This window comes from Vicugna pacos, chromosome 16, assembly GCF_048564905.1.
Source record: "Vicugna pacos chromosome 16, VicPac4, whole genome shotgun sequence".
In the NCBI taxonomy this organism is placed as follows: domain Eukaryota; kingdom Metazoa; phylum Chordata; class Mammalia; order Artiodactyla; family Camelidae; genus Vicugna; species Vicugna pacos.
Window position 1 is genome coordinate 2,787,605 of NC_133002.1, and position 15,844 is coordinate 2,803,448.

The following is a 15,844-nucleotide window of genomic DNA, read 5'->3' on the forward strand; positions in this document are numbered from 1 at the left end:
TTGGATCGTAATTCATATAATCATTCCCTTTATTGCTGGACATTTAAGTTGGTTCAAATTTTCACTACTGCAAATAATTCTGGGTTCTGGGTAGAGATGGTATATTGAATACCTATAAATTTCACTCCCTCCCAAAACCCCACAATAACTGCAGAAAAGCAGTTTTTAAAAGGCAACAACTTTCAAGGAGAGAACAGAAGGAACAACAGTAACATGTTTTTGACAGTTATAAATGATAAATGACACAACAAGACCAGGGATGGCCAAATCTTAAGCCAGTTCTGGGGAAAACTAAAAACTAACCCAAATGACATTGCAGAATACTCAAACTCCAGATTTAACAGTACCAGAACTTCTAGAACCAGGTGAAATGGGAAAATACTAAAGAACCAAGTTTATGGAAAGCTGTTCCAGAAGATATGTCCACACCCCTCTTTCTCCATGCTGCTGGATAACTACCCTACCCTGGCACTATCTAAAGTGGTGAGAAAGGCACAGCTGAGGCTCTATGGAGAAGCCTCAAAGCTCAGGTGAAAGTTTAAACATCTACCAGAAAGAGGATGTATATATGCATTCCAATGGCAGAATGCTGAGACCTCCTCCCTCTCAGCCTCCATTTGGTTTCCAGGACATTGGCAACCAGGTTCTTAACCTTTGAGGATACTGAACATTTCCTCTGAGGAATGTGAACAACCTAGAAAAAAGTTCCAAAGATGTCAACAAGGACTTTCTCTACAAAGATGTAGGCAGATCAGTCTACAGGCAAGCAGAAAGACCATCCACCTCACCTTGGCCCCCAGAGCTTCCAACTAGCTCCCTACTTGTTAACATAAGGAGACGATTATAACAGCAGCTAAACCAACCAACCAAAACAAGACAATATGGAGGAGACAGTCTATGCAAAAGAAAGAAAACTAAAAAAGGAAATGAAAACAATCATTAAAATCCTCAGAGAGAGGGGGAGGGTATAGCTCAGTAGTAGAGCACATGCTTAGCACGCATGAGATCCTGGGTTCAAATCCCAGTACCTCCACTGAAAAATAAAATAAATAAATAAATAAACCTAATTATCCCCCCAAATCCTCAGAGAGATAATAGAAGACCTTGCATCTGAAAAACAAGTACAAGAAGCTATACAAAGCAGAAACTAAAAACAAAAGAAAAGTTTTTAAAGATGATGACAGAAATAAAAAACTGAATACATGAGCTGAGCAACAAAGATGAATTGATGGAGAACAGATTTTTTTTTTCCTATAAGATGATTGTAGGAGTTCTAATATCCAAATATGGAGAGTTCTAGAAAAATTAAAAGCCAAGAGAAAAAAAAAAACCAAGGGAAGGAAATCACTAATGAAATATTCAAGAGAACTTCCCAACATGGAAGGCTTCCTGGTTGAAAGGGCCCTCATCAAGTGCCCCATACAGCGAATGGCTTTAAGATACACTGAGGCACATCATTAGGAAATTACAGAGAAATAAAAATAAAGAGATGCCTCATTAACTTTTCTGAAAATGAGACAATCAGTCACATATGTCACATAAACAGGATCAGGAATCAGAAAGCCTTCTCAATAGCTTCTAGAGTCTAGAAGTCAAAAAAGTGACACCTTTGAAATCATGAAGGAAAATTTAACTCCAAACTAGAATTTCATACCCATTTAAAACACGCAGTAGGCTGAAAGAGCACTGGATTTAGGTAGAAGAAAAATGGAACTAGACATATCTCTAGAAGAAAAAAACACATTTAAACTAGTAAGACCACTTAATATGATTGGCCTTATGGAAAAGAAGAGGCTATTGGAAGGTGTGGGAAGAATCAGGAATGGGTAGAAGAAAAGTAACCGAGTGAAAAAAAGATAAACTGAAGCAGAGGGGGAAAAAACTAACCAGAGGAAAAATTAAAGGAAAAAAATGACACTCAGTGACAATGCTCTGCTGTGAATAATGTTTGCCTAAGAGTAATATGAACACCAAATATTGATTTAACCAAGTGATTTAACCAAGTGTTTTTTAAACTGTACTAGGAAAAAGAGAAAAGACATGGTGGTACAAGAGAGCTAAATCCTCATTTATCACTATCAAAAATAAACCCTGTTTTGATACAACATTGTAAAATGATTACAAATCAATAAAAAATGTTAAAAAAATAAAATATATTGAAAATAAACAAATAAATAAACCCTGTCAAAAATGGATGCACCAGAAGATAACATTATGCACAATGGTTTAGAAACATGAAGATTCATAAATGTCAGAAGAATCAAATTTTAGTTGTTTTTAGAGTGGAAAGTGCCTCCCTCTGAAATGAAACCTGAAGAATGAGAAGAGGTGGGCAAAGAACTCAGTTTGTAAGTCTAAAAGGACTACTTGACTTTTTAAATGAGGCATATGTATTATTTTTGATAGAAATTTTAAAAGCATGTTGCAAAATACCTGTACTTTGTGTCTCTCATTGTTCAGTTTTAAGCAAAGTCCCCAAAATAATACTCAGGTGACTAACGAAAAATTTTAATTGACTTATAGTCGGTTTACAATGTGTTAATTCCTGGTGTATAACATGGCAATTAAGTTATAGATATTCCTTTTTATATTCTTCTTAATTACAGGCTATTACAAGATGTTGAATATAGCTCCCTGTGCTATACAGTGGACTTTGCTGTTTAAATATTTTATATATAGTTAGTATCTGAAAATCCCAAATTCCCAACTTATCCCTCCATGCTCCAGTGGAATTCCTCCTTGGTAACAAGAAGTTTGTTTTCTATGTCTGTGAGTCTGTCTCCATCTTGTAAATAAGTTCATTTGTGTCCCCCACTTTTTTTTTTTTGATTCCACATATAATTGATATCTCATGGTATTTTTCTTTCTCTTTCTGGCTTACATCACTTAGAATGACAATCTTCAGGTCCATCCATGTTGCTGCAAATGGCATTATTTTATTCTTTTCTATGGCGGAGTAGTATTCTATTGTATAAATACACGACAACGATGGACTTTTAGGTTGTTTCCATGTCTTGGCCATTGTAAATAGTGCTGCTATAAACACCAGGGTGCAAGTGCCTTTTTAATTAAGGTTCCCTCTGGATATGTGCCCAGAAGCGGGATTGTGGAATCATATGGTAAGTTTATTTGCAGTCTTTTCAGGAATCTCCATACTGTTTTTCATAATGGCTGCACCAAACTACATTCCCACCAACAGTGTATGAGGGTTCCTTTTTCTCCACACCCTCCCCAGCATTTATCGTTTGTAGACTTTTTGAATGACGGCCATTCTGACAGGTATGAGGTGATACCTCATGGCAGCTTTGATTTGCACTTCTCTGGTAACTAGCAATATTGAGCATTTTTTTCATGTGCCTATTGGCCATCTGTATATCTTCATTGGACAACTGCATGTTTAGGTCTTGTGCCCATTTTTGGATTGGGTTGGGTTTTTGGGTTTTTTGTTTTTTGTTTTTTTTAAGTTGTATGAGCTGTTTATACACTCTGGAAATTACGTCCTTAGTCTCACCTTTTGCAGTTTTTCCCCCATTCTGTAGTTTGTCTTTTTATTTTGCTTATGCTTTCCTTTGCTGTGCAGAAAACGTGTAAGTTTAATCAGGTCCCACTTGTTTATTTTTGCTTTGCCTAGGTAGACTGCCCTAGAAAAATGTTGCTAAGAGAGAATAATATCCTGGTTATTTCAACACCCTGAAGAATCCAGATTTCAAGGTGACCCAAAAGACCAACCAACCTATGACAAATCAAGCTTAATCCTTTCTTACCCACACATAAAATGAGGAGAAAAAAAAATTAACATCATTCTTTTCACTGCCAAAAACCAGACAGGACTTCTTACTTTTGTAAAAAGGCACTGGAGAAGCATAGCTTAGAAACTTTTCACTCTGTCAAAAAGCATTTAATATACCCTCACCTGAAACCTAACTACATACATACATAAAACCACATGCAAATATCAGTTCCTAACTACTATGAACCTAAACCTACTCAAAGAATTACCAAACCTGAATTCTCATTACACACGATAAACAACCAAGCGATAATCTCACACACTAAATGCAAACGACCCACGTAACTCAGACCCATTCCTTAACACCACATCTTTTCTCTTATAAGGGCCTACAACAACGCTGAAGACAACACAAAACTTTCTTTAAACAATGCGAAAAACCAGGGGAGAGCGCGAACGCAGTCCCCCACTACCACAAATTATGCAGTCGAGTTTCCCACATTTGGGGAAATCGCAGGGGTCAGCACATCCGGAGTGCAATGGATAAGCCTCGCCCTGGGAAAACCACCTTCGTGATCATGGTATCTCCCCTGCCAGGTAAGTATGAGCTCACAACGCTGCCTCCAACCTCACCCTCACATTCCAAACACTTCAAACATACGGTCATGCACTGCACGCACGCTCCAGACCGTCACTGACGAAACAAACACTTCTACAAACTGTAAAAGACGGACAATCAGATTTTTGTAGATCTGGACACTGCAGAAAATAACTAGTATCTGCACAGTGTGAACAAGACCAGCAGACACTGCGGTCATTTACATACTTCAAGTATCTTTCAGTGACGTCATTCCACAGCGCCCGACAAACACATCTCCGGCCTTTGCTGATGCGGTAGGCTGAATACTCACCCACCAAAATGTCCGCGTCCTAACCTCCGAAACCTGTTAATATGTTACCTCACTCTAGCAAAACAGACTGTACGTCATTCAGGTTTTGAAATTGGGGAGGGGGGGCGGGCGGTTTGCAGGGCCGCGGGGAAAAGGCCCGAAATATCCACGTGCGCCTACTGTAATCACACGGCCCTTATAGGAGGAAGAAGGAAGGCCCACTACGTACATCCATTTTTTTTCCCCATGTTATTTTTGGGGGAAGGGGGAGACACTTATGTATTTTATTGTATTGGAGGCAGGACCTCTTTGCATGCTAAGCACGCGCTCTACCGCTGAGCTATCCCCCGCCTCCAGCCTGAGAGATTAGGTGTTAAGAGGACAGAAGTCTGCTGACTGAAAATGCACGAACAGATCGCAAACAACATATAGACGTAACCTTGAGAAACCAAAAAAAGGCCAGAAACGCGTCCCCTAATCTCAGTGTTAAAGAAGTTTATCCTTTATATTTCAGATAGTTCACCACAGCAGGAAGAAGAGATCTTTGGAAAACAAAATAAAAAAACAAACCCCTTAAGACAAAAATAACACCTCAGCAAAAAATTGCAGAGTTCCTACTTTTGAAAACAAAAACCAACTAAAAACACACCAACAGATGTAGTTTACAAAACAGAAAACCAAGGCCACAAACTTACTCTTCTCTTGAACAAAAACTATCAGGGGAAAGCGCGAACGCAGTCCCCCACTACCACAAATTATGCAGTCGAGTTTCCCACATTTGGGGAAATCGCAGGGGTCAGCACATCCGGAGTGCAATGGATGAGCCTCGCCCTGGGAAAACCACCTTCGTGATCATGGTATCTCCCCTGCCAGGTAAGTATGAGTCGCTAGCTTCGCCTGGCACCTCACCCACAGATTCAAATCACTCTGTAGATAGGATTACTTTTTTCAAGTATTTTTATAGACCACTCCCCGCTTCTAGAGTAGTCTCCAAACTGTATTTAGCACGCAGCAATATTTTATATATCTAGATATTGCCAAAATCTTAGGAAATATATACCTAGTGTAAGCATAACTGTCAGTCACTGGGCTAATCTACATATTCCCCACCCCTTTTGCTGATGTCATTTTGTCCCTCCTGGTATAGTGAGTGGAATAAAACTTAAAAGCAAAGACGCTCTATGGATGTAAAGATGAACAACAAATTAGTTCCTCCTTCAAGGGCTGGAGCTAATGACGTCGCTGTGATTCTAGCAGTTCAGCAAGCCGCTATCCACTTAACTGAAAGCACGTCTGAAAAGATGACATTTGGGAAAACTACATTTGAAAATCCAGTCTATGTAGTGCTAAAAACAGGGTGTCAGTTCAAAGCTTCAAGCACAAGTACAAAATACGCTTTCAAATATGAGGCAAATGATCACCCTTACTTGCAAGATCAGTTGCACAAACACTAATTCTAACTTTGAACGGAGTTAGAGAAAAGCTCACACAGAGTCCCCTCCTACAACACAGCCATTTAGATAAATCGTAAGGGTCTGTTCAGCGGGAGTGTGATGATGACCCTCATCTATGGAAACTACTTTTGTGATCAGTGTCTCCCCTCCTCCTAAGCCAAGAGTAAATTGTGTTTCCACTTACTCTTAAATCCTCCTGAGCTCGACACTACAAATATGGGGTCATATGTTTGCTTTTTCACGGATGTCTCTGAAATCCAGAACAAGACTACTGGAGAATCCATTCTACAGGAAACTCCTGAGCCCTCCTGGACTCGTATTAGACTCTTTAAAAAGAGCAAATTCCATCGCAGGCAGTAATTTACTGCCTTAATAATTTACATATTTCATGTCTACATAATCAATATTATCAGTCTTCTCAATCCTCTCTTTCCTGCCTCACTGTAAATTAGCATCAGTTTTCAAGTTTAACTGTTCTTCAGCTGTCTCTCCATGAACACACTAGAATCCCAACCCCATCCTATTTCCAAAGTCTTTTTATCTTACAGGACTCTTCTGATTTTCTCTCCTCCATGAAAATAAAATACCCAGAGTTTTAGGTCTCTAAAGCAGGAAGAAATAATGCTATTTGTAAAAATCTTATTAAAGATTAGCAATAAGTAACAAAACAGAGAGGTGTGTGAGACAGATAAAAAAATATTGAGGTGGAAGGGGGAGGTCATGATGTGAACTACAACTATTCCTGGAGGCTGACCTTTTGACAGTCTACCGGTTTGATTTTTATAGACTCTCTCCCCCAAAGAAAGAAGTATTATGTAATATATATATATGCTTATATACATACATGCATACATAAATATATATGTGTATGTAATCTAGAAACAAAATATCTACATTTTGTTTTGTGAAATAAAAGTTAGATAACTTGAAAAAGTTGGGAACCACACATGTAAGGGAAAAAAGTGGTATCCATGAATTAGGCTACTGCTATCACCAAACAACTCTTAAATTCAAAATGCCATTTTCAGAACATTTGTGACTAGCAGTATGTATGTATGTATGTATTTATTTATCTTAAAAGTATACTTGACTTACAATATTGTGTTAGTTTAAGGTGTTTAGCAAAATGATTCAGTTATATATATATTTCAGGTTATTTTTCATTATAGGTTTTCTAAGATATTGAATATAGTTCTGTGTTATTTGGTAAATTCTTGTTGCTTATCTATTTATGTATAGCAGTTTGTATCAGTTAATCCCATACTCCTAATTTATCTCTCTCCCTGCCTCCATTTCCCCTTTGGTAACCATAAGTTTATTTTCTATGTCTGTGAGTCTGTTTCTGTTTTGTATATAAGTTCATTTGTATTAATTTTTAGATTCCATATAGAAATGATATCATATAATACTTGTCTTTCTCTTTCTTCACATAGTATGATATCCTCTAAGTCCATCCATGTTGCTGCAAATAGTAACATTTCATTCTTTTTTATGGCTGAGTAATATCCCATTATATATATATATATACATTATATATATATATATAAACCACATCTTCTTTAACCAATCCAGTCATCTGTTGCTGGGCACTTGGGCTGTTTCCATGTCTTCGCTACTATAAATAGTGCGAGCAGTGCTTTCTTAAACAAATAACACAGAGCCCTTCACAAGGCTAGTTTCAATATTTCACAAGAACTTCACTGCTGTGGACCTAGTTATCAAAATATTTGTCCAAGACAGTCTGCCTTAGGGCAAAAGGTGACTGCCCTTCGCACTTCTGCAGCTCAAGCAGGTTAAGAAAACCATTAATGCTGTAATTCTCACAGAAGCCCCACTGATCTTACTATCCTTTGAGGTGAGCCACATTTCTTGGATTAGAATAATATAAGGGAATATATGTATTTGTTTAAAACTAACATAAGTTAGCATAGAAGAAATAGAGAAGCTTCTTAGTTCATTTTGCAAAGGTTGTAAAGCTCCATTGCCAAAACCAAAGGAGACATAATCATGTCACAGATTACTCTCACTCATGAAAAAATGCAAAACTCTTAACTAAGCCTATAAAATCTTTATGAACTGAATCTAGTTGGATAGTGAAAGAATATACACAATAAATATGACTTATATCAGGAATATAGGACCTAACTACATAAAAGTATATGATAAAGGTGGCATTTCATATAGGTGGGAGAAAAGATTGATTACCTCATAAAGAGTGCTTAGAAAATTGGCTCACCACTGGAAAGAAAGAAAAAAAATGCTTTCTTCCTCCTACTTTACATTAAAAAAAATCAGATTAAAAAATTCAAATTAAATCATAAACTGCAAGTAGAAAAAACAGATGATTATACTTATAATTTTCTTTTTTTAACGGAGGTACTGGTGATTGAACCCAGGACCTCGCATATCGCTAAAGCACACACTTTACCACTGAGCTATATCCCCACTCCCCCATGCTTATAATTTTGGAAGAAAAGAAAGACTTTCTAAGCATGTTACTGAAGTTAGAATTAAACACAAACTTTGCATATACATGACCTCAATAAAATAGAAAACCTCATAAAGTTTAAATACACATGACAAAGTGGGAAGGTATCTGCAATATACAGATTAGGCAAATAGCCTGTATGATAGAATAGGCGCACGTGAGAGAGTTGGCAGCATATGGATTTTGGGTTTTCATGTCAGACAAAACTGAGCAGAATGGTTGGCCTATGGTAAATACAATAAATATTAGTTATTGTTTCTGATAATAAAAACATTGACCTATTACAAATACATATTTCAAATTAAAAGTAGCCTAGTTAAAAAGTGGGAAAGGATAAACACTCATGTTCACAGTAGCATGACTCACAGTAGACCAAAGGTAAGAGCTACTCAAGTGCCTATTCACAGAAGAATGGGTAAACAAAATGTGTTACATACATACAATGGAATATTATTCAACCTTTAAAAGTAAGGAAATTTTGATACATGCTATAACATGAATGAACCTTGAGGACATTACACTAAGTGAAATAAACCAGTCATAAAAAGACAAATACTGTATGATTCCATTTGTACAAAGTATCAAGAATCGTCAAACTCATGCAAAGTAGAATGGCTTGTCAGTGGCTGGGGGCAGGGGAAATGGTGAGTTGTTGTTTAATGGGTATAGAGTTCTAGGTTTGCAAGATAAAAAAGTCCTGGACATCGGTTGTACAACATTGTGAATATAATTAACAATACTGAACCTTACACTTAGAGATGGTTAAGATGGTAAATTTTTTGTTATGTGTATTTTGCCACTATTAAGAATTAAAAATGGGAAAAAGATACAAATGAGATAGTTACAATGATAAAATATACTTGGCCAATAAAATTATATGGAAAGACTTTTAAACTTTCTTAGTCATAAAAGATAATAACCATTGAAAGTCAATTATGCCTCAAAAAAAGAAAAAAAATAACCATCTAAAGACTGCTAAGGGCCAGTGCTAGGGTGGAGGCAGGAAAATCAGCCCTCATCCACTATTAGTAGGAGTGTAAGTGGTGCAAACATTTGGCATTAAGATACAAAATGAAAATGTGCATACTTTTTGACCAAGGAATTCTACTACCAGAAATGTATGGAGAGAGGGGGGGCATACAGGGAAACATTCGAACAAGCCAGCTTCAGAGCACATCCTACCTCATCACAGCAGAAAACTAGAAATAATTCAACTGTCCAATTACAGGCCACTGATTAGAAAGATGGACCTAAGGACAGAATAGTATGCAAACATTAAACTTAATTTTAAAGTAATTTTTAATCATAAAGAGAGAGCTTTTGACAAAATATAAAGTGAAAAATAAGATATATACATTTCTTCACAATTTGATCACAACTATGATAACAAATATATACATTATATGAATTTGTAGGAAGATTAAAAATAAATGAAAATGTTAACGTTATTATTTCTGAGTGAAACTGAGTCCCCCTAAAAACGAGTTCTTCTGCTGAGTTTATGATCAACCTCTCTATCCAAAACTTTATTACCTTTCTTGTCCTGCACCTGTTCCCCCTCAAGATTGAGGAGTATCAAAGAAAAGGGGGGACTGTAACTGAGCAAGACCCTATGGGGCCTTTATAGGACTGACCCCACCCCCACCCCCCACCATGTCCTCCACCTGCCTCTTGTTTATAGAAAAACTTTAGCCTCCTAGGCCTTCCCAGAGTTCCAAAGAGCAAATTTAATCAGAAAAGAGAAAATACAGAAACAAGAGAAAACAGTCAAGCAAGACAAAATAGTAACAGTTTAGCCATTAAACAAAGTCAAGAACCTTTATTTAGTTCCTCAAGGGCTATGGATAATATTCTGAGTCATATCCTTGAGCTTTTTGCAGATTCTGAAACCCCTACCAGGTGGAAGAAGTTAACTACATGCCAACCAGAAGCACACAGACCCCAGACAGGTTGGAACCAGAAGAATGAAAGTGTTTTTGCTCCCTATTACCTTCCCATCTACCAATCAGAAGAACGTCCATGAGCTGATCAAGCACCCCACAACCCTCTCTCTCACCCTGTCTTTAAGCCATCGGGGAGTTTCGGTCTTTTGAGCATTACCTGCCCACAGTCCTTGCTTGGCCTTGGAATAAATGCTGTACTTTCCTTCACCACAACCCAGTGTCAGTAGACTGGCTTGATTGTGCACTGTGAGCCGACCCAAGTTTCATTTGGTAACATGGGTTGAAGAAAACATAGAAGTAACCTAAATTTCCATCGACAGATGAATAGATAAAGTGTATAAAAGAATGAAATAATGCCATTTGCAGCAACATGGATGGATCTAGAGATTATCATACAAAGTGAAGTAAATCAGATGAAGACAAATATCGTATTATATCACTTACATATGGAATCAAAAAAATGATATAAATGAACTTACTTACTAAACAGAAATAGAGTCACAGACATAAAAAACAAATTTATGGTTACCAAAGGGGAAAGGGGAGGGTGATAAATTAGGAATTTGGGGTTAATGGATACACATTACTATATATAAAATATATACAAAGACCTCCTGTATAGCACAGGGAATTGTATTTAATATCTTGTAATAACCTAGAATGGAAGAGAATCTGAAAAAGAATATATAGATATATGTATAACTGAATCACTTTGCTATATACCTGAAACACTGTAAATCAACTACAATTTAAAAAATAAAACCGAAAAGGTCTATGAATTAGTTTTACATTCTTTACATTTTTGGTATTTTATTTGTTTTCTACAAGTAGATACTTTCTACAAGAATATACTTTCCATCATATTTAAGAGTACAAAACAGAAAAAAATAGGGAGAGAGGGGCCAGTCAATCATCTAACCATCCATTCTTCTAACATATACTGAGCACCTCCTATAAGCCATACACTGGGCTGGGGCCCTAGGAAAACAGCAATGAGTAAAATCCACCTGGTCCCTGTTCTACTGAGTCTTTCATTCTACTTGGGGACTCATGTGTTAAATAAATGATCACACAAAGACATTTGGTGCTATGAGAGCCTTAAGGCGGGAGATTTAACCTAGTCTTGAGGGGGGTTGTTAAAGGGACAGGTTCAGGGTCAGAGAAGGGGGTCAATGAATACTGAGATATGAAGGATAAATAGTTAATTAAGTGAAGCAGAGAGGCCATGTGCAAAGGCTTTGTTGTATGATGAGGTCTGGCACACACAGGAATTAAGATCAGGGTGGCTGGAGTATAAAGAGCAAAGAGGAGAGATGGAAAGGTTTCAGCTAAAGAAGTAAACAGGAGCCAGAACATGCAAGGCTTCTTGTAAGTCTCCTTAAGAAATCTGATCTTTATTCTAAGATCAATATAGGGGGTTATGTGAACAGAAATACACTCTAGAAAGAACCCCCAGCCTGTAGCATGGGAGAACAGTCTAGAGGGGAGGGGAAGACAAGATTCAGAGAGACCAGCTAAAAGGTCCTCGCAGTACCTGTAAATGAAATGGTGACAGCTTGGCCTAGAGAAGGAGACATGAACATAATTGAGATATTTTAGGGAGAAAATTGATAGGGTTTGTGGATATACTGAATATGGAGAGTTAAAGGGAAGGAGGTGTGGAGGATGATTCCTAGGTTTCTGTTTTGTGCAGATGGAAGGATATTTAGAGGCAAGGAATGCCTGAAGAGGACAAAAGGTTTTAGGGGCTGAAGATAATGAGTTAGGTTTAAGATAGTTGGAGATTTAGCATCGCGCTGTATGCATATTAGATATTTGCATCTGGAGGTCCGAGAACAGGTCAGAGTTAGAAAAATAAATTTACGAATCACTGACATATACATAGTCACTGAACTGTGAATATGAATAAGATAGCAGAGAGAAAGATAGAGGATGGGAGAATCAGAGAGGAGAGAATAGAACGAGGACAGTCAGTGAGAAGTCAGCAATAGGGCCTTAAAAGAATTGTAACATTCATGCCCAGGTTATAGAGGACAAACTTGGAAGGGAGACAGAAAAGCCAGATGGGTAGGAAGTAAATCAGGAGTGTAGCATCTCAGAAGTCAAGTGAGAACAACATTTTAAGAGTTGGTGGACAACAAATATTTTAAGCTCCTATTTTGTATTAGGCCTTGTGTAATTTTGATATTGCTATTCCAAATATAAATGTTTGAGGCCTTAAGATTTACCACAACCATCTCTAAAGCCAAGCCTAGATTCAGAGTTTTTCCTTAGTCCAGACAGCACTCATTTATCTTTCCTATGCCCAAATTCACTTGAACACGCAAGGTCACCATTTTTAAAACTTCCATGTTCTTAGGCTAAAAGAAAATAAACCTCTCCTCAGGTGTAACAAAAATATTCAGATGATTTCTCCCCCACATCTCTAGAAAATAGCCCAGCTGAAGGAGACAGAGAGCTAGGGAACTGAAACTGGGACCTGTTGCCTAGAGACTTCTTTAAAATTTAAAATTAAGCTATAGCTGACTCCAGAAAATGCTTCTGCTGAGTAATGGAAAAAGCTACCTTGCGGAAACACAAAGCCCTGACATGATCTGATTTCTTTTTCCATACTGTTTAAGGAACCCACTTGCTTGCCTTGCTTGCTCAACCTAGCTTGACCACATTGTTTGAGGGTGACTTATCATGTTTTTGCAGAGTGTTTGTTCCACAGAGCAGAACAAACTGGAAAGCAAGCAGGAAAAGGGCAGCCAATGAGGAGACAAAAGAAGCCACAACAAAGACGAATAAAAGGACCCAGCCGGGGACTCTAAAAGTGGGAGTTGTTATGTCAAGCCACCTGGGCTTAGAGTTCCTCTGCTTGAGTGTCTTTCTACCCAAGTGTCGAGTGTCTTCTCCTCTTTTCCTTTTATTTGAGCAGTAGAGCAGCTTTCACTCTGCCCCTTTATCTCCACTGTGAATTCTTTCACAGCCAGAAGACAAGAACCACTCTTCCGGGTTCTCCTCCTTTTAAGGGGCTTCCCCATTCCCCACCCCCCAGTGAGCATGAAAATGTCTTGTTATTTAAATACTTTAATTATAGATATTGACAGCATATTGGTACCTCATTCCTATCCTTAGTATTATATCTAGACAATAACACAAGTCAGAAATGCAACACAAGTCAGAAATACTCCACAATAATCCTGATTGATTATAGGCTCCATGAGCCCACAGACTCTTTTGTTTGCCCTGTCAGCCTGCAAAACCTAGCAGTTAAATATTTAACCTTGCTTAAGTGATCCAATCTTAAATGTGTTAATTTTAAATGGGGACCCCAGGAAACTGTTCACAGGATTACTGTAAGGATCAAGTCAAATAAAATAAGAGGTAAAAGCATATTTCTTTGGCACCTTACAACTGCAGGTAGTTTTTAAAAAAAGGCTCACAGCATTAGCATTCTGCTGAGCTAGGTGTTCAATAAGGCTTTATTCAACCAAATACACATATTAGAATATTTTTAAATAGAGAAAAAACTTAAGATTTATGTACCTTTTCTGTGCTAAGTACTTTATATTTATTAATTTAATCTTTCCCACAACCCCATGAAATATTATCTTCCATTTGCAGGTGAGGAAACTGAGTAACTTGCTGAAAGTCCCACAGTTGGTAATATCCAGAGATGTGATACAAACCCAAATTTGTATGACTTCAAAGCTCATACCTGTTATGCTTGCTTCTCAAAATCCAGTATTCCCAAACCGAAGAGGCCAATAATAACATTCCCAGGAGGATTTGGAAGACTACTGAAGCATCCAGTTTGAACTGGATCTTTCTTCAAAGTCTCATGTTTATCTTAAAATTTATTTTTATATTTGCATTTTACTCTACAATATATTAATGCTTATTTAATACAAAACATTTTAAATGGCTCACCACTTAAATTATTCAACTCTTCCCTCTCCAAAGAAATATTTGAGAAAAACTGACAGTATAGGAAAGTGCACCTTCCATAAAAATTTCACAGCTTTGTTCAGTTCCTGGCGCCTGGCCTTATAAAGCTGGATCCCAGTTTGAAAACCTGACTATAGACAAACTGCATAAAAGAAATCTTAAGAATGATGATGAAAGCAATAATTATTATAGCAAATCAAGGGTGCGAATAAGATACTAACAACACATAACAGTATAGCTACAGATAAGACTAGTTTCTTTACTCTCCACTGCCAATGAAACACAATTCTAAACACGACCGACTGCACTGAGTATGACCAAACTACCTGAAGAGCTATCCCTCAATGTGTTATATCATCTCTTCTTCACCCAAGAGCCTGGTTGCTTTATAAGCATAAACCTGAATTCTCCCTGTGGGAGGACATTTTTGTAACGCTCCCTGTAAGTCCAGATACGCAGAAATTAAGCAATGTACAGTGGCAAATCAACCGTATTTCCTACCAGATTTTCACTGCCCTACCAAATGAGGGAAAAATACTTCTGGAAATTTCCCCCCACCCCCACCCCAAGAGCTGTCTCACAATTTGGAGGTAGGTGGCAGTAGAAAAAAAGGTGCTAGGTTTTAACTTCGGCTTCAAGAAACCTGTGCTCTGAGCTGCCGCGTTCTTGTTTTCCTCATGGCACGGCTGTGAGCATTTTAAATGTGTAGGATTTGCTAAGGTGGTCAACATGTTTCTTTCCTTAGATCTTACGTACTTAAAAGGCTCTGATTTGCAATGTTTAAGGAGTTCTTTTCAGCTGGGAAGAAAAGTCTAGAATAAGAATTGTAACCAAAAGGTAGGGAATGAGTTACTCCCTTACATACATTATACTCTTCTAGGCAAGAAAACCTTCCAAACCGCCTCTCAATTCCCTCAAAATTCTCTATTTTAGAAGTGGTCCCTTCCCAACTCTGTACCAGAACAGGAGCTCTTGCGTAGCCCAACTCCTCCCTCTCAGGACCGGGGGAGCCCAACCCGCTGTGGGGACATTACTTGCTTACTTTTCCAGCTACTTCTGGGCAGGCCGTGAAGAACTAACAGTCTCAGAAACCACCATGTTCCGAACTCGACTCGCAGGAAGACGTTGGTGGGTGCGGGGATTCGGCGCCGAGTGCGCCCCGTGGGTGTGGGGGGCTGACCCACAATCCCTTGCGAGGGCGAGGGCGGGAAAAGCGACGGGGGCAGGCAAGGGGGGCAGCCGCAAGGAGACTCAATACAGTGGAACCCTATAACGAGGATGGAGATTAATCTTTATTAATCTTGTTAGATACCCCAAACCGGTAACTGGCCAGTGAGTCTGCTAGTCCCACTAGGGGAGATCATTCCTACTAACAACTCTGAGGCCTCCACCCAAGGGGTCAGGGT

At 38.2% G+C, this 15,844-nt stretch overlaps 1 protein-coding gene and 2 non-coding genes across 7 annotated transcripts in view; all 3 read right to left on the minus strand.

Annotated features, from left to right (window-relative positions):
- The window catches only part of TEX14 (testis expressed 14, intercellular bridge forming factor), a 104,740-nt gene extending 89,161 nt beyond the window's left edge, over window positions 1-15,579 (minus strand). For 4 of the 5 annotated variants that reach the window (XM_072940201.1, XM_072940196.1, XM_072940199.1 and 1 more), the window contains exons 1-2: window positions 15,481-15,579; window positions 9,745-9,812 (exon numbers count right to left, since the gene is read on the minus strand). In XM_072940201.1, the coding sequence (XP_072796302.1) occupies window positions 9,745-9,749 (5 nt within the window). In that variant the 5' untranslated portion in view covers window positions 9,750-9,812; window positions 15,481-15,579. The remainder of the gene's footprint in view (window positions 1-9,744; window positions 9,813-15,480) is intronic. The other variant, XM_072940197.1, reaches the window with a different exon arrangement.
- On the minus strand, window positions 4,172-4,335 carry LOC140686491 (U1 spliceosomal RNA). The gene has a single exon (XR_012060347.1). It is a non-coding gene; the product is annotated as a U1 spliceosomal RNA (small nuclear RNA).
- On the minus strand, window positions 5,338-5,501 carry LOC116283631 (U1 spliceosomal RNA). Its single transcript, XR_004193269.1, has one exon. It is a non-coding gene; the product is annotated as a U1 spliceosomal RNA (small nuclear RNA).
- Window positions 15,580-15,844: the final 265 nt, after the last annotated feature.